Genomic DNA, 19,022 nt, shown 5'->3' on the forward strand with positions numbered 1-19,022 from the left:
GAGCTGATTTTCCTTTATTTTACAAGTCATTGAGCAGCAGACCCAATTTTGAGTGCACGACTGCCAATGTAATATTTAGAGCCTTGTAATTTTTTACCCATTCCAGAATACAAGGGAACTCCAGGATCAAATATTGGGAGAAATTTGCCTTCGCGGAGGATTTTTTGATGAAACTAACCAGCATTTGCGTTACACGGAGAGAAAAACCATGAAAGCCTCCCACGGTTAGACTGACGGCAAGAAGACTCTAACCCATGATCCGTCTACTACTGAGGATATTCTAAGTCACCACTGTGGTCAGTGTAAGCCAGATGCAGAGTTCGTATCGACCAGACACAGCTGGGATTCGAACCTGGTTCACCTCATTGGACGGCGAACGCTCTATCCCCTGAGCCATGATGGCTCAATATTTTATATAACAATAATTATTAAAAGAATATTCACAGCATAATTTGTTATAGGCCAAATCATAGCTCATTTGGCCAGGATAAAGCTTCATTCCATCTCTAGCTATAAAAGTCAAACAAAAATGGCCTTATTAAAATAAAATACTAATCAGTACTGTATTGTTTAAAAAAACTAGATTTCCAGAGTTTTTTATCAATGTAGTGAGACCTTATAACATATATTCGTCTAATGTAGCAATAGTTCCGCTATAGGCGAATTACTATAGCTTTCGGCACTCCAGAATAGGCAGAAAACTCTAAAACTAGGCAGTTCATATTACGAAACTCTTATAGATTGATGAGAGAGTTTATCTTCATTTGCATTTAGTAAATGTATTGAAATAATGTTCAAAACACTTGTGGATATAAATTTTTTTTTTTAACTTTCGCTTAAAATAATGTTGTTTAATTATTTAAATTAATAATGATCGAAATAATTTCGAATAGTATTAAATTACATGTTATATATTTAATTATCAGGAATAATATTTTTACAAGGAATTATTTTGAGATTTATATGTTTCATAAACATGGGTGATGAGAATTTTTTATTTACAAGACACAACATTATAAGCTAAGTATTAGGCATTAAGAGCCCGAAAATTTGAACCGGTCTCTTGACATAAACTATTGAAAACTATTGTTGTCATACGATGTAAGTGTTCAAAAGTTACAAGGGTTTTTCACAACTAAGGGCTAGATAACTTCTTAAAATTTTCTTCGGATTTAACAAAAATTAAAAACACATTCTCTATTGTACACTTTATGTTTTTGGTTATAATTCATACTATTAATAAGCTGTTGAAAGTTTAGCTTTCATAGTTTTTATTATTATTATCATTATAAAGTGAGCCTTTTATTACAAAATGACTTTTCAAGCAAACTTCAAGCATCTTTTCTCAGAAATTACCGTATCGATTTTTTTCGAAAACCTGTTTTTCGTTTTACAAATAAAGGCATTTACATATAAAAATTTTAACGATTATTTCTTAAGCAATTTAATTTTCCTACATTAAGTCATATTTTGAACAATTTCTTTTTTAAATATTCTCGAAGAGTACAAGATTCAAATAATACAATAACAAGCATAAATTAATTTGTAAATTTTTTTTATGCAAATCGTAGTGAAGTTTCCTTTTAATAAAACGTTTAATCGAAAATCATTTTTTTTTTAATTAATTTTTTTTTCTCCAAAATTTTAAATTAATTCTTTAAAAATAAAATCATACCTTAATTTTACCATACTTCATCATCCATATAATACCATATTCAATTCCATATACCATATTCAATTATACTTTTATTATACCATAAATTTTCTCCAAAATTTTAAATTAAATCTTTAAAAATAAAATCATACCTGTCAAATTTTTTTTAAAGAAAATAAAACTTCTTAAGGTATCCGACTACCTTCGGGACAAAATTTTTGAAAAATAAATATTTTTCACAACATTATTGCAATTTATATTGTATATTAATTTAAATAAACATATTTAATAGNATCTGCAGCAACAGAATGTTACTTTAAGTTGAATTATGCCTGAGACATTGCAAAATGTAAATGTATTTATAACTGAAACATTGCAATATGCATTTTTCTTCCAATGTAAATAAAGAGTTTTAAGTTGATAGTATTTAGTATTTTACCAATAATCACGAACTTAAAATTATTTGACGGCACGTCTACGATATCATTAAACAATATTTTAGTAAAAATGGCACGTTGGTGTATAAGGGTTCGCCACCCCTGACTTAGGCATTTACATATAAAAATTTAAACCATTATTTCTGAACCAATTTAATTTTCCTACATAAGTCATATTTTGAACAATTTCTTTTTTAAATATTCTCGAAGAGTAGAAGATTCAAACAATACAATAACAAGCATAAATTAATTTGCAAATTTTTTTTATACGATCGTAGTGAAGTTATTCCTTTTAATAAAACGTTTAGTCGGAAATGATATTTTTTTTAAAAATTTTTCTCCAAAATTTTAAATTAATTCTTTAAAAATGAAATCATACCTGTCAAATTATTATAAAGAAAAATAAAACTTTTTAAAGATAATTTGAATATGTATAAATAAAAATATTACTTTATTTAATAATTTATATTTTAACAACTAGGAAAAAAAGCCATTTAAAAATAGCCTCATAACGAAGATAAGACATGCAAAGGTTTAAGAGTTGTACAAGAAAAAGGTAGCGTTAACACGCTACTTACAAATCAAAAAAGCGGAAGTAAATTTGGTGCCAGCCCACCGAATCAGATCTGGGCGGATTAGTGCTTCTGGTATGTGTATTGATTGCTAAAGAATGTGTACTAGCTCTTTCTCTTTCTAGCAGACATACGGAAAGGCCGATTCTTTTCGCATTACACCTTTTCTCTGATTACCAGATCTCGCCAATTGCCAGATTCCCGTCCACTACTTCATTCTCGGGTGTTTTGGCTTTGTTTTTATTGGAGAGGAGAATCCGGGATGTCGATCGTGGGAATCTCCAAGGAGAGTATGGGAAATAAAACCAATTTTTGGTTGAAACACGTTTTGCTTAATGGTGTAAATGCGACTTCTAACGTTTGGCGTTTGGAAATAACCATTTTTCGGTTATCTTGTTGGGAATAGTTAAGGTTTGTCGTATATCAATGTTAAAGTATTGGAAAACTTTGGATTCATATTCTATGCAAGGAATGTGGGTCAAAATTTCTTAAAGAAACGGGGGGAAATCGAAAGCTAGTATATTTTATGAAATTGTATGTCTTAAAAAATTGTTACGTGTTTTTGATCATGTATCAAAGTAATCTTGCAAAAAAATCCAGTTTAGTTATAAGCAATTCATTTTTTTCATAGCACTTACTTATGAGAAAAAAAACTGTATCTAGAGAATTACTAAACTAAATTGAAGAAAATTTTCAAGTCTTATGTGAAATGATAAATAATTTTTAAATAAATAAAATTAAAAAGGTGTTGAATAATGTAAGCAAATAATAATATAATAAATATTAAGCATTTTAACGATAATATATATAAGGCAAGTAATATAAGTAAAATAATAACAATTATAAGCTGCATAATTATTAAGAAAATAATAATGAGCTACATAACCCTTTGACGCAGATGGGACATAGGTATCCCGTTCATGTATTTTTTTTTCCTGACGCTGTAGCTACAAGCAAAAATAATTTTTGATATTTTTTTAATTATAAAAAGCAAGAATACATTTGAAAATGTACTGATTGAAAGAGAGTCGTGTTTGAGAGATTTTACCTTAAACGTTAAAAAAATACACCGGTGTTTTATGCTGCATTTCATTACAATTTAACAATTTAAAGGGTAAATTTTTCATTTCTTTTGATCTAAAATAGTATAAAATAATGAAAAAAAGATTAAAAATATGTTTAATAAAAACTCTGCGTCAAACGGATGAAGAAGTTTTTAACTATTTTGCCTTCCACACAGAAATAAAAATACCTCGTAAAATGAAGAATTTATTAAAGAATTTAAAAGCACGGTAATAAAGTTAGCACAATTTGGTGCTATATTGTAATTTGTGAAGCGAAATAAAGTCAAGATGTGCCTTACTTTATTTAACAACAACAAACAAAATAGAAATTTATTCAACTTTCCAAAATAGTTATCTTTAGAAAATGTGTTTTTTTTTCTCATTTTGATGAAGTATTATTTTTAATAAAATGAGGAATGAGGTCTCAAAAAGTTCTGCATCTCTAAGTAAATTTTGGAATCTCATTTTTAGAGAAATGGGAATTTTTTTTTTGAAGTATAAAAATAAAATTAACATTTAATATATTTATGAGGTTCGTTAGAATTAGGGGTCGCACGAAATTTAAATCTGAATTTCCCTGCATATTAATAATTCTATTAAAACTGTTTCTAAATTTTTCCTCTTTCAAGGTATCCGTGTTTCATGGTTAAATTTCGAAGTTAATAAACGATGAACTTGCAAGTATTAATAAACATTTCTCTTTGAAAACATCGTATAAAAATAATCTCCATTCAGCACGAATACACAATTAAAAGTTATATTACATCGAAACATTACACAAGATATTTTTCCAAATTAAAATATCAAAACAAATTGTTTGCTAACTATGAAAAAAACAGTTCACAGATATATATGTCGTTTATATTTTATCAGGTTTTTGTTGCTTAAAAAATATAAATAATAAAATGAATGTTATGATTTTTTCCACTTTCAAAATTGGAATAACACAGACATAAATAATAAAATATAAATATGAATGATGATTAATGTTTTTCAAATTATTTATAAGTTCTATTTGCTTAATATTCTAAAGAAAATGGTTTAAGTTGAAACAAAAGAAAAGCGTGTAGCTAATGAAAAAAAAATTATAACCAGTTTTAACATTTTCAGACGTTTTTTCGTAACGTTTTTTCGTTAAATCAGCTTTACAAAAATAATTAGCATTTATAATTCTTTTTATTACGGTACAAAAAATCTAACCACAAACTAAAACTAGAAATACTTTCCCATTTAGAATCTGTAAACTAAACCATGAAAAAAAGACCCAGAATTTTTAAGCACGAGAGACATAATATATGATCAAATAACATCAAGAGACAAGCAGCAAAGCAACAGTTTAATATCGAATTAGCTTTCCTCGTACAATAATTAGCTTTAATTGGTGCAATTTCCTCGTCAATATACTGATCCGTGAGAAAAAGAAAAGAAGGCAGGCACCAAAACAAAAGTCAGAAATTGCAACTGACAGGTCTGGAGTTTATTAGAAAGACAGATATCCCAACAGAATTGTTATAGATTGAAATAAAAGGGGACAAGCCTATGATCGATGATTTCAGCAGAGAAGTATGGATCATGGCTAACTTTGTTAGTAAAATAAATATCCGCAAAGAATATCGACATCTCAGGAAAAGAATGTATAACATTAATTAAGGGAATAATTTTATCAGCGAATATATGCTTAAGCAATACTAATGTAATCTATCATATAATAAAGTTCTGAATTGCGTAAATCACTATGATAATATAATATGCATTGGAAATTGATGGATAGCGCGTGACACTGAGAAAAGCAATTAGGTACTGCAGGAAACATATTATTAAAACTTTCTTATTTATTTTTACAAGAAGTTCTGTTAAAAAAAGTTTGTTTTGAATCAAAAACGGTAATCACGCGTCATTGAAAACGGGCTTTAAATTTGATTAATTCTTATTATTGTAATTGATTTTACTATGGCATCTAATACCTCTAAAGCCGTTAATATATACTTTATCCAGATAATCTGCAAATTAACTAGCGTATTCCGTTGCTGAGAAAAGCAATTATGTATTGCAGGAAGCATATTAATAAAAATTTATTTGTTTTTACAAGCAGTTCTGTTAAGAGAGTTTGAATTGAATCAAAATTGGTAATCACGCGTTATTGAAAATAAGATCCAAATTAGTAATATAGATTAGAATATTAGATTAATTCTTAATACTGTAATTGATTTTACTATTGCATATCTTACCGCTATAGCTCAAAAGCCGTTAATATGCACTTTATCCAGCTAATCCGCAAATTAACTAGCGTATGCCGCTGCTGAGAAAAGCAATTACGTATTGCAGGAAGCATGTTAATAAAACTTTCTTATTTATTTTTACAAGCTGTAATATTAGAAAGAGTTTGAATTGAATCAAAATTGATAATCCCGTGTTATTGAAGACAGGCCCCAAATTAGTAATATTATAATTAGATAAATTCTTATGATTGTAATTGATTTTACTATTACATATGTTTCCATTAAAGCTCAAAAGCCAATAATATGCACTTTATCTAGTTAATCTACAGATTAACTAGCGTAATCCGTTAAAGAGCAGAGTCAAATTGTTCCTGTTATAATATGTGAGGTCATGCCAACATGAGTGACAACTGTCAGCACCATTTAAGTTTCATTTTTTTCTCATCACTGAATAGAACAGATAATCAATTTATTGCCATTCGACATGTGATTTCCTGCTCAGTTCATTCCCGTCAGTTTATGATTAATTTTAAGACGAAGCTTGCGGCGAATTTCTTTGGAAAGGGTATATATGCATTCTCGAATATATTTATGAATGGTGTCCTTTAGACACTGCTATACTGATAGTGTTTTTTATTTGCCTAGAAAAGAGTTTATTAACTTAGAATCTTTTGGCTTTTCCAGCAGCTGAATTTTATATGAATGCTAACATTATTCACAGAGATATGTAACATATTAATTAACTTCCACCGTGTTCTTTGCATGTCAATCTTAACTGTCCACTCAACAATCAGAAGTCACGTGACATAGGTTGATAACTAAATGAAAATTTATATCCTAGGCTAAAGGAAATTCAAAACTGTATTCTAGTCAGGCTTTTGAGTAATAATTGACTATAACTCTAGTTTTCTGATGCTCTAGAACATTTTAAGTTGAATACTATGAATTGAAGTATACAAACTTTATAATTTAGTAGATAATTTATTATGTATTATATTTTCATATTATAAACTTGAATTTTTAATGCTTTCAATAATAGTCGATTTTAGAATATTTGTTTCTCGACAACAAAATCAACAATCGAATTTTTTAGTTTTATTGTCGCCAGCAATGATCAAAGCTTTGGTTTTATGTAGTACTTTATTTTTCACTTCATAAACTACTATTATATAAATACATTTTATGATATTTATTTTAATCGTTAAATATATGGCACCAAAAATTTAGTTTCTGTTTAAAAAAACAAAGTTAATAGAATTTCGCGGTTCTAGTGCAAGTATTCTTTTCTTGATTTTTCTCAAATCTTCCATTTTTTTTTATCACCCGGTGTTATGAATTTCTGAATCACCAAAAGAGGGATGGCTTATTGGAAAGCCTTACTTCGTATTATCATATTGTCGTATTGATTATGAAATTTGATTATTTAAAATGGTCTCTTTATTCAACATCCATTCGCCACTGAATCATTCTGCAACAACCGGTAAAGCAACTGAATCATTCTGCAACACCCGGTAAAGCAAACCGAAAGTATTTCAATCACTACAAGTTTGAGAATGCACTTCCAATGGAGAATTTAGATTGAAAATGAACTTGGCAAGTCGAATAACATTTCTAGTGGTGTCCTTTTTTCCATTTACAATAGCAATTAATAAAAATTGAATTGAAAACTATAAGTTTTTAAGTAAATATTCTGTATGGTTTTTTTTGCGTGCAATTGCGCTGTTGATAAAACTATAAAAGAACAAATTTGAAAAATCAATTCAATTGGCAATTAAACAGAATTACTCAATATGGAGTAATTACTTCAGAGCTACGCAATCGGGGAGAGCTACGCGAAAGCTTTTAATGTGTAGAAGAGTATTTTAATTACAAATTACTTAAGTTAATTTTTTTGTTTCAAATTAGTAATTACTAATAATATATTCGCCATTATCACGTGTAAAGCTATTATTACTTGACTTCTTTCCATTTTTTTTCAACAATTTCCAATCAGAAAACAGAAAACAAAACCACATTAAAAATACAAGCATAAATAGAAACTTTTTCCATTAAAAAGGCTACAAACTTTCTTTAATTTAAAGTAATTTACATAACAACTCTACCTAATAAACAATACAATGAACTTGACATCCAGTTATTCTTTTAAATAGGTTATTCCCCATTAATAATCACGTTTCTTAATAACTTATAAACCAAAGCAAAATAAAAATATTAACCGAGATTCAGCATCAGACTTCCAACAAATCTTTTGTGTTCTCTTTGACAAACTTTTCCAAAAGAAAACAAACTCAATAGTTATACATTACGAATCTCATTAAAATGAAAATGATGGCCTTTCAGCAAAGTTTTCACCTTAAAGAAAACCCATTTTTTCAGATAAAGAAAGAAAAAGATCTCCCCCCCTTTTCCTCCACTTATAACTGTGTAACAACAAACATACGCACTGAAAAATGAATGTTGAAGGAGCTCTTGAAAATCGCTAACGATAATTACTCTTAGTTCGTTTGCGTTCTCAAACACTTTCTACATTTCGAATCTTTTCTTCTCGTTTAGAATGTCCAGAAAGAAAAAAAACCTTTTATGGTTTGAAGAAGTTGGGCGCAGACAATTAATAGGTTGAAGTATTTTGGTTGATATTCATTCGACGCACATTTTAATTGAAAAACTCAAGTTCTTCGTTTCGGTGAAGAAAAATTAATAAATGAAAAACTTTTTAAAAGTGTAAATACTTAAGAATATGGTTAATAAGGAAAGAAAGTTTTTAGGAAAATAGTTCTATTATTAAATCATATAAATATTTTTTTTAAATACTTGTTTTGACGGTATAAAATATTTGTTTCAATGGTTAAATGTAAGTAATCAGATAGTGCAAAAATGCAAGCAATTAAATTGTATATGAACACAAAAGGCAAATGAGAAGTGCAAAATTGAAAGCAATTAAATAGGGTAAAAAATACAAGTGATAAAATAATGTTAAAAGTTTAAGCACTTAATAAAAAAAAATTATCAAATAATGTTAAAATTTTAGGTCATTTAATTGTGTAAAAGTGCAAATAATTTTATAGAGTATTGCCAACATATAAGCATGCAAATACTTTATTCTATTCTTTTTTTTACAGGCTTGACGATTCTCTGTCTTAGGGAATGCTTTATATAAATTTCAGAGTTTATATAAGTTTATTAAATTTTCCGACTTAGACGTTTACGGCAGATAATTTAAGTTTTTTTTTTTAATTTTTAGTTTAGGATCCAAAAAGTTAGTAAATATTTAATAAAAGCCCACTTATCTAAGATCTAATAAATTGCTACTTAAGATTTAACTTAATGCAAGTTAATGGTATTATCACTTTCCAGAGGTCAACCAGAGGTTCGAATTGAACTTTACTTTTCTTGTATTGTACTCAGTGCATTCTGCACCTTTAAATTAGACGCATAACAATGATACGATTTATGTAACAAATATAAACAAAAAGTAATAAAGTTAAATTTTTGGTTTAAATTTTTCGAACTACAAGGTCAAAAAAACTTTTTTAATTTGACAAATGAAACTAAAATGTGGCATTATGTATTTTAAACACTTATTTCACAACCGGGTAGATTTTATTATGTTTAGACACTGTTTTATCATGTGATAAAATTAGAAAAAAAATGATATTATGCAATTTGTTTAAGAACATTTAATTGTGAATTCATTTTGAGACAATTAGTAATTTATTCATGCAGACGATTAGAAGCAACATACATTCCAAAAAAGGAAAAAAATAGCTAGTGGGCAATAATGTCTAACATTTAAGAGTAGTGTCATATAAAGTTTAACTGCTAATGTATAACTATCTCTAAGAATATTAAGATAATGCAAGGTCATGTCAATCTGTGGTGAGCGTAAAATGTACTTATTATGCTTTGTATGCGGGAAATAAATGGCAAAAAGAAATTGGAACGGTGAATAATACCACTTACCAAGCTTATATGCTTCTGAGTCAGGCCCACAAACATCTCGAACTTCACGACTTGACCATCCGTTAGGGTAAATACAACACCCAGAGGCAATTAAAAGAGCTGGAACAAGAAAAAATAGTTCAGTGACAATATCGTAAATGTCTACCTAAGTTATGAATTATAGATTTTTCACAAAAATGTAGCCTACTAAATGCGGCACAAAGGTTATTAAAAATGTTTAAAAACACTAGAAAAATTTCGCAACCATTTACGTTTCTCCATATCTCGAATGTTAACGCCACTTGAGTTGATTGTAAAATACAGTTCCTATACTCTGTTGCAAGTTAAGAAAAAACCATTATCCCTATGAAGAGGGCCTGTTTGCATGTAAGTGCACGCCAAATGGATGCCAAGCTCCCAAAGCGAACACATATAAATATCGCTAACTCTTGAAACGACGTTGCACAGCCTTCTTTTTGCTTGCTTTCTTATTAGTTATTATAATTGTTATTAACAACAATTTAATTAACACAAGAAAAAATCATTTAGCATTTTATTAGAAGATGGGACCTGGTTTTACTCGAATTTATGAATATAGTTTCCACGAGTGTGTGAAAGTGGTGTTCATCTTTTTTTACTTGTTAGTTCGATTATGTAATTCAAATTAACGAAGCTACATTTAATAAGTAAATAACATTTCACAGACATTATTACAATAATTAAACATTTATACCAAGCTTATTATTCATAGATTTATTTACCATAAATATATGATGAAAGGAAAGCGAAAAAAAAAACTCAAAGCAAAACAAACATCGGGTAATATATTCAATTAAGGTAACAGGTTTTATATCTAAAAAATCAACATTTATTCAAAATATTATTTACAAAGAGAAAGGATAATATTTGCTGTTCCATTTCAAATGCATCGATACATCAAATTTATATTTCAAAAATTTCATATTACATTATATATTTACAAAGAATAGCATTAATTATACACTGTTGTTGAAAAACATCTTTCTTTATATAAAAACAAAAGTTTAATCTCAAAGATAATTCTGTTTCGGCAAAAATATCTTTTAATTTTATTGTTAAACAAACACCGACGCCACTTTTTTAGCAAGGAAAAAAAAAAGTTAGATTCAGGCGGTTTTTGCCAGGAAAAAAAAAGTATGACGGCTTGTTTCGATTCGTACTGTTTAATTAAAGTCAGCGCTAATGGAGGAAGGAACAAATACGTCAGAGGTTTGTTCCCACAGAAGAAAAAAACATCAACACTGTTCACTGGTTATGTTAAAAAAGAACGCTTCTTTTATCCTTTTTAATGTGTTTTTATTCTGAATAATTAAAAGAACGTCAAAGTGTATTTTTCTCATTAACAAATACAAAAATAAATGGCTCGGAAAATGCTTATACATATATGTAGGTATACATAAATTAACTCTTTACGCAGCCCAGGGAAAAAAACGTAATTGTATCGTACTTACATTTTTTAATCGTATGATTAATTTAATTAACGTAAATTACTAAGCAAACTTTAATAATCTAATTATACTTATTATGCCTAATTTTTGAATATGCGTATAAAATACCAAAGGGAATTTATGAGATATGTTCGAACGAAGTAAGTTTGAATGATTAATATATTTTACATAATAGGGGTTTATTAATAATACCTAAAAAGCACAATTTAAATGTTAAAAGTATTATAATGTCTTATATCATAGGGAATTATGAGTTGTATCTAAACACTCAAAATTTATATGCAATAAGTATCCAAACAAAAATGACACGGCGACTGTTCAAAAAAGCTGTAAAAATAGTGTTTAGAACATTTTATACCAAAGAAATTATGAGGTGTATTGAAACAAAGTGTAGTTTAAATGTTTAAAATGTTAAAGAATTATTCATAATAGGAGTTTATGAATTATAATTAAAAAGCATAATTAGAATGTTTTAAGTATTGAAATATTTGACACTCTAATTTGACCAGTTGATAGTAAAAAAACTGTTAGTATACAATTTAAATTTTCTAAAAAGTTGTAATTTTAAACCATTTTTTTGTTGAAAATTTATTAATGCATTTTGCTATTATTCTTATTTACTATTTTTTTTATTATTTACTTATTTAAAAAAATTGTCAAATTATTACGCATTGTTAACAATTTTACCATAATACTATTACATTTAGGTCTATTTCTAAATGCAAACTACATTACAATATAAAATAAGCAACACTTAACACATAGAATACCATTTATACCGTTGGATTCACAATAGACTGCTCGCTAGCATTGACTAAATACTGACAAAAACATTCTTACGTTTAAAACGGTGTAGAAAGTTAAGACCGATTGAAAATTCACGCACCTATCCTTTTCAAGTAGAATTATTTTATATAGTTCGGTTTTAAAAGTTTAATGCAAAAAAAAAAACGAACTGCATTTTTTAAAATTAAATCAAATCGATTGTATTCATGTTAGTGATGCTATAAACGCACTGATTGTTCCCAATTTGAAGAACTTTAACTAATTAAAGAAATATGGAAAGAAGACAGAAAAACGAGATTTTCTACTTTCCTCACAGGAAACTAAGTTATTTATTTCAATCAACTTTCAAAATTAGTTACCAATTTCATCCATAGATGGCGATACGAACAAGGTAAAACTGTAACATTTTATTCTCAAATTAATCACTATTTACAGCAACAGCGTGGTGCAGCATGAGAACAAAAGTAGCTTAAGCGCTTGCAAATATTGCATTTGGAATTATATGGAAAAATATCAGATGCCATATTGTTTTTATCGTTTCTAGTCAGAAATACCCTGTGTTAACGAATTTTGTAACTAAATAAAAATTCTGCGATAATAAACAACCCCGTTTCAGAAACAGAATGTATCAAATCGTATATCGTTCTACAACCTTCTCTGTTCCTGTAATTGATTTTTCAGACAACCCTTCAGTTTGTAGTATATTCAATTAGGTTGAGTTTCAAATAACTGCAAAACAATAAAATTTAAAATAAAAAAATTCAGTGGTTGCCATCTCTCTCAAATTACAAGAGCAAAATCAATATTTCTTTTTCATTTGAAATCATGTTATTTTTTTAAAGGTTTGAAATCAAGTTATTTTTGAAAGGTTTAAGGCTAGCTAATTAACCAATACAAACTAAACGCTTTAAAATACCAACAAAAGTTTTTTTTAGAGCTGGAATGAAAATAAAATTATTAATCCAAGCTGTTTCATTTTTTATCCGCTACTAATATAAAAAAAAACGCCATTTCTACCTCTTAATCATCATCAACCATCATAAATTGTAACGCTAATAATGATATTTCGCATTGTGTTTTTTTTATTCTTTCGAAATAACTTATTTTGTTAATTTCAGTTTTAACGCTCACGGCAATAAACTTAATCACAATTCATCTCGTCTCATTCATTTAAGTGTTAAAACTTTATGAATGACTGGTTCAGAAAAAGTAATTTATTATTCTATGAAATGTCGCTCGTTAAATGAGGATTTGTTTGTCTAATTAAACAAGGGGAAAAATTCGGAGCTCCTGCAAACTTGAAAAGAAATTATTTCACTCGTTAAAATATTATTTAGAGAATACTTTTATTCAGCGAAGAAATAATAAATTATTTATATCAAAATACATTTATAAGCTCTTTCTGAATATTTTCACACATTTTATTTCTACAAAAACCAATTATTTTCATTAATATTTGTAAATTTAAACTGAAATGACTGAACCAAATTATTTTCACTGACATTCGTAGAATTAAACTGAAATGACTGAATCAAATTATTTTCACTGACATTCGTAGAATTAAACTGAAATGACTGAACAAGGAGAGTAAAAGTAACATGGCTAAAACGAAAGGGCAAAAAATGCACACGAATCATATAGGAACATGGAATCGCAAACGTAACCGACAGAGGGCGTTTCTATAAAAACATGAGCTAAGATTTTTTTTTATTCACAATGCAGCGAATTTCGACTCTATTTTTGAGTTCGAAAATTTAGCTGAGGACGCCTCCCTGAGGCCAGTTGCTCACTTTTTTACAAGGATGTAACTCTGTGAGATAAACTCAATGGCATTATTTATGGCACAAATAAAATATTATAAATGGCAATTTAACTCGGATATGACATGTAAATATTGTATATATGCATTGACAAAACAATTTCGACTTGTTTTTAAGAATTGGCTCTATTAATAGATATATATCTATATTATTTTATAAATGGCACTATTATATAAATTACATCTCAACACGGATAAGACTTGTAAATGTTACGATGCGTTGACGAAATCAATATGTTTTGATTATAAAAAGGGGCAATAAGATGAATGAAAATTGTGATTTTGGTGAGAAAGATAAGGATGAGAAGAGTGGTAGATAATTTGTAACAGGGACGTACAATTTTTGACAAACTTCTCACTAGAAGTTTAATTTTTATTACTTATTTATCTTATTCTTATTTTCATGTACCTTTTATTATATTTTATGTACTTGTATTTTATTGTATTTTATGTATGTCTTACAACATGTATCACTTTATATGATTTTACTTGAGCAATTTGCTCATTACTAATTCTTTACTTTCAATTTTAGATAACAAGGACCTCAAGGAAACACCACAAGGATCCGCATCTCATGATGAAGGAGTAAAGGGCCTCAGGCACCCCGACCAACCGACAGGACTAGGACTTTTTATTCATCTTACTGAAATCGACTCAAACACTGCATTGAGGCAAAAAATAGATCCCGCACATTTCGGCAGACAAGTCAAAATACATCTGCAAGACAACCTTCCAGAGCATTTCTCATGAACAATCCCTCACAGGCGTCCCGCACTGACACCAGATATGTCTCCCATACAATTATTTCTCATGTTTTTTTTTTACTCACTTCACTGATGCGCAAACCAAAACAGTAGACTACAACTCACTAGGAGGCGTTAAGAGTTCGATATCTTATGAAAATCAGAAAAATTTGTGACGCGAACTGGGAACGTATTTTTTGTTTCTGTAATAATTGCCTGCTGACGAGTGATTTAAGAATCTTGACATGCGTGGCACGTTTTAAGTGGTAAAAATCATTGGCGGATGACTGATCAGGAAAATATTTTTTATAAAAGCCGGATTAGTTTAAAACCAAATATTTCAATCGCTACACATCTTCGGTGATCAAAAAAATGGATCTTTCGGAAACTAAAAATGGATCTTCAAGCAGTTCTGCTCCTGCGTACAAAAAATAGAGGCACTCAAGCTTCACAATACCGATCTCCTTGTTTATCAGCTTTGAATTCAATGAATTCTTGTTTGGCTTGGTTCATCAGCCTGACACAACATCGCGTCAGTGCCCCGTAAGGTTCATCTATCTGAGAAGCTGCTGTGGGACGAGGGAAAAAAACTATTTTTCACGAAATTTTATTACTTAGTCGAATTTCTGTCTATAATTTTCATTTGTTCTATCTTGAAGACAAGGTTTTGTGCAAAACCTTATAAGACTTCTGCATCCATAAGAAATTCTTGTGTCGAGAGTGAAACCACAACACCTGCACGTGAGTTACGATTTATAGCAGCCAAAGTCATAATTTTTTATGGTTTTCCATTGATGGACCAACATACCATCAATTATTCCATCATGAAGCATGAAATATTTTGATGGTAACCAACATAAGTAACCATCACCCTAGCGTAAGAATTCGAACTGATTTATGACAGTCCAACATAAGAATAACAACTTGTTTTGATAGTTTCTTCAGTTGAATCATCAAAATTTTCCACCATAGTTTGTTAGAAATCAAATTTTGCAACAATCATGAACCACCGTCATCCCAGTGCAAGAATTCGGACTGATTTTTGATGGACCAACATAAAAAAAAATTAAAAATAAACATTTTCGATGGTACATACCTGAGAACCAGCAAAAATTTCCATTAAAACAGCAAGAAAAGATATAGTTGAAGCCATCAGGGATCATTATAGATTGAAGGTCAATTAGAGTCAAACTTCTGTTGCAGTTTAACCATCATAGTATTAAAGTAGTATTTTCCATCATGAAATTATGGAAGTTTATTGGCATATCAGAAACCATGAACTCATTATCGAAAATGTTTGACGATGGTGACCATCAAATGATGTCGGACCATCATGAATCGCACTGAGACAAACATGAACCATCAAAATGTTTTGATGGAATCATCAAGAATTTCGACTAAGAAGAAAATGTGTTAACATGTGTACAACTCTGCATTATGACAAAAAGAGGTTCCTTTGAAAATAGGTAAAAAAGTTCTCATATTTAATTGAAAGACTTTTCCCCCATTAAAATATTAAAAGTTTGAGATAGTACATCTTATTCGTTACTTTCAAATCTTGGAAACCCAATTTCTCTACTTTTTTCTTATGACTCTTCTTTATTTGTATGAGTGGTTCGCTGCTGTTTCACATTAAACCACCATGTCAATTGGAAGATAGTTTTAATTGGATTTGCATAAAAGTATCTATACAAACTGTTATGTAAAGATTTACAAAATTTTGGACCAGAATTGAACAACACCAACTTAATTTCGTACATAATTTGAAATGCAATACTCCTAGTAACTTTAATGTCACATAAGGAATAGCAAAATAGATAAAGCAACGCTTGAACTTACTAATAAAATACAACAGTACAATAAATAGATCTTTCTGTTTTAAAATAAATAAAAAAAATTTTATAAAATTCTGAAATGGCATCACAACACAGGCAAAGAATGCATTACATAATCCTTAACGAATAAACATGTTTTAAAAGAATTGTACAATTCTTTACTTACAAATATTACATAGTTTTTGTTATGATTGAACAATCTTCAGTGTGTTCTGGATTACGAGCACGGACACGAGCAGTGCGAGCACAAGCAGAATTTTTCTGTACTTTGATTACAATAACGCGCAACACAAAATCACAATGCAACTTATTCACAATACAATTTATTTCAGTAAAAGTAAGAACGCCAAACTTTATGTTGCATACACGATAATCAGAAACGAACCATTTTTCTAGTATTTGTTTGTTTTCACACCGTTCTAGCATTATTTGTGTACCCAGTTTTATCTATGTTAGCTATAGTTAGCTATAAATGGAAGAAAAAATATTTCCAGTGGCAAACAAATATTGTTCAAAGTCCCATCATTGCATAAATTTAAAAGTTGCTGTTTTTATTGATTTCTTCACACGTTAAGCAATTGTAGGTTAATTCCATTCAAATCATGTTAAAGAAAATACTAAACAAAGTACTGGTTGACAAAGATTTCCTTTTATATTTTAAATTTCGTACACTGTTAAAAATTTTGAACACAATGAACCCTAATACAATACTCATCGGATAAATTTGTTTCAATCTTATAGTTTCTGCAAAATTTAAAGATTTTATCATGCAAATTAATTTTACTTGATTTTTATAAATTATACTGATAATTCTAACACTACTGATTACTTGATCCAACTTTAACGAAAGCATGGTTTAATTTAACACATTAAGGCTACAGAAAAATTGCTCGATTTTGCAGATCAACCGATTTTGCTGATAGAGTACTAAGTCTAAGGTATCAAACTACGGAACACTCAAATGTCATAAATTCACTATGTAAAACGGTAGATTACACCGAAGATTTTAAAGAAACACACCAACTAGAATTTCCTGCAAGTTCAAAAACTTGCTAAATTTCTTTTTTTTTAAAATTTCAATACTAAACATAAACAACAATATAAAAGTTTCGAACATGCTTAAAGCAATAAAAATTTTCGTTGCACTAAATTTACTTATCCAACTTGATTTGCTTTTTCTAAGAGTAACCCAAGACAAAACTGTCAAGGACTAAATAAAACCAAAGAAGAACAATAAAATAAAGTATAGTTTCGCACAATTTTTATTCATGGGCTTTTATTCAGTTACTAAGTAAAGTGCTTTGGTGCATTTGAAAATAAAAATGACTTTGAAAAAGAAAATAAATAAATTTAAAACAGGATTATGGTTTTGAAGTGAGCAGTAATCAAAAGTTACGCGTCGTAAATTCAATCTGTGTCTGCAAAAAGGAAATGAAAAAAAATGTATTATTGCACACTTCTGCGAATTACCGAAGCATATATCGGAAATATGCAGGTCCTTTCAAAACAATCTTCAAAGAAAATACATTTATATAACTTGAAAAGACAATTTTTGTGTCTTTTATCTGGAAATTTTGTTGATTCTACCACACAACAGAACAGAACCGCCGTATTCTTCACTGAAGAGTGAAACTGAAAAACACCAGAGGGCGTTATCGTCGCTGTAGGACACTCTTTCATCAAGTCAATCCATGGATGAGTGGATACGACAATGAAAGCCAGAAGTCTTGAGTTTTTGACTATTTTTTTTCCTCTTCATTTTCTGACTTTGATAGAAAATTTTTGAACGGGAAACAATATCGCAGCCTAGGGCTGAATGCTGAATATCTTTAAAACATATGAAAAAAAAAAAGAATTATATTATTTTCTTTAATTTCTTTCATTATAAAAAATTACTCTCTAAAATTAAAATCATGCCTAGGCCACATTTTAATTTTACATAAAACGCACGTGCATAAATTTTTTTTTCAATCAATGTCAAAATCTTTATAATCTATTTTGAAATTGCTAACAAAAATATATCTCCCATAATTGTTATTATTTTAAAACAAATAACCCTGATATCAAATTAAATTGACAAGGAATATTAAAACGATATAATTCTTAAAAAAAGAAAATTTTATAATTACATCATCTTATGGTTGAGTTTTTATTAGCATCATATATTTTTAGATTAAATAAAAATGCATTTAGAACAATCAAAATAAAAATGTACAACCAAACTCTTTACTGTAAAAGAAGAATAAACTAACACAAATAATGTGTCAAAAAAAATCATAAATATATTACTCAGTAAGAATATATGTAGCAAATAGAACATCATTAGTTCAATATCTTTAACAATCCATAAAAAATAAATCATAACTATTACTCATTAATGACTGAATAAAAAAATCATTTTCTAAAGAAAAGAATCCCTGAAATCATAAAAATATAAAATAGAATTTGTTGGCTAATATTTTACAGT

General features: G+C 28.7%; 1 protein-coding gene across 1 annotated transcript in view; it reads right to left on the reverse strand.

Moving 5' to 3' along the window:
- Positions 1–19,022, reverse strand: part of LOC107456025 (LHFPL tetraspan subfamily member 6 protein) — a 238,722-nt gene that overhangs the window by 16,763 nt on the left and 202,937 nt on the right. The window contains exon 2 of the mRNA XM_016073790.3: positions 9,907–10,005. Within this exon, the coding sequence (XP_015929276.1) occupies positions 9,907–10,005 (99 nt within the window). The remainder of the gene's footprint in view (positions 1–9,906; positions 10,006–19,022) is intronic.

This window comes from Parasteatoda tepidariorum, chromosome 3 (genome assembly GCF_043381705.1).
Source record: "Parasteatoda tepidariorum isolate YZ-2023 chromosome 3, CAS_Ptep_4.0, whole genome shotgun sequence".
In the NCBI taxonomy this organism is placed as follows: Eukaryota; Metazoa; Arthropoda; class Arachnida; order Araneae; family Theridiidae; genus Parasteatoda; species Parasteatoda tepidariorum.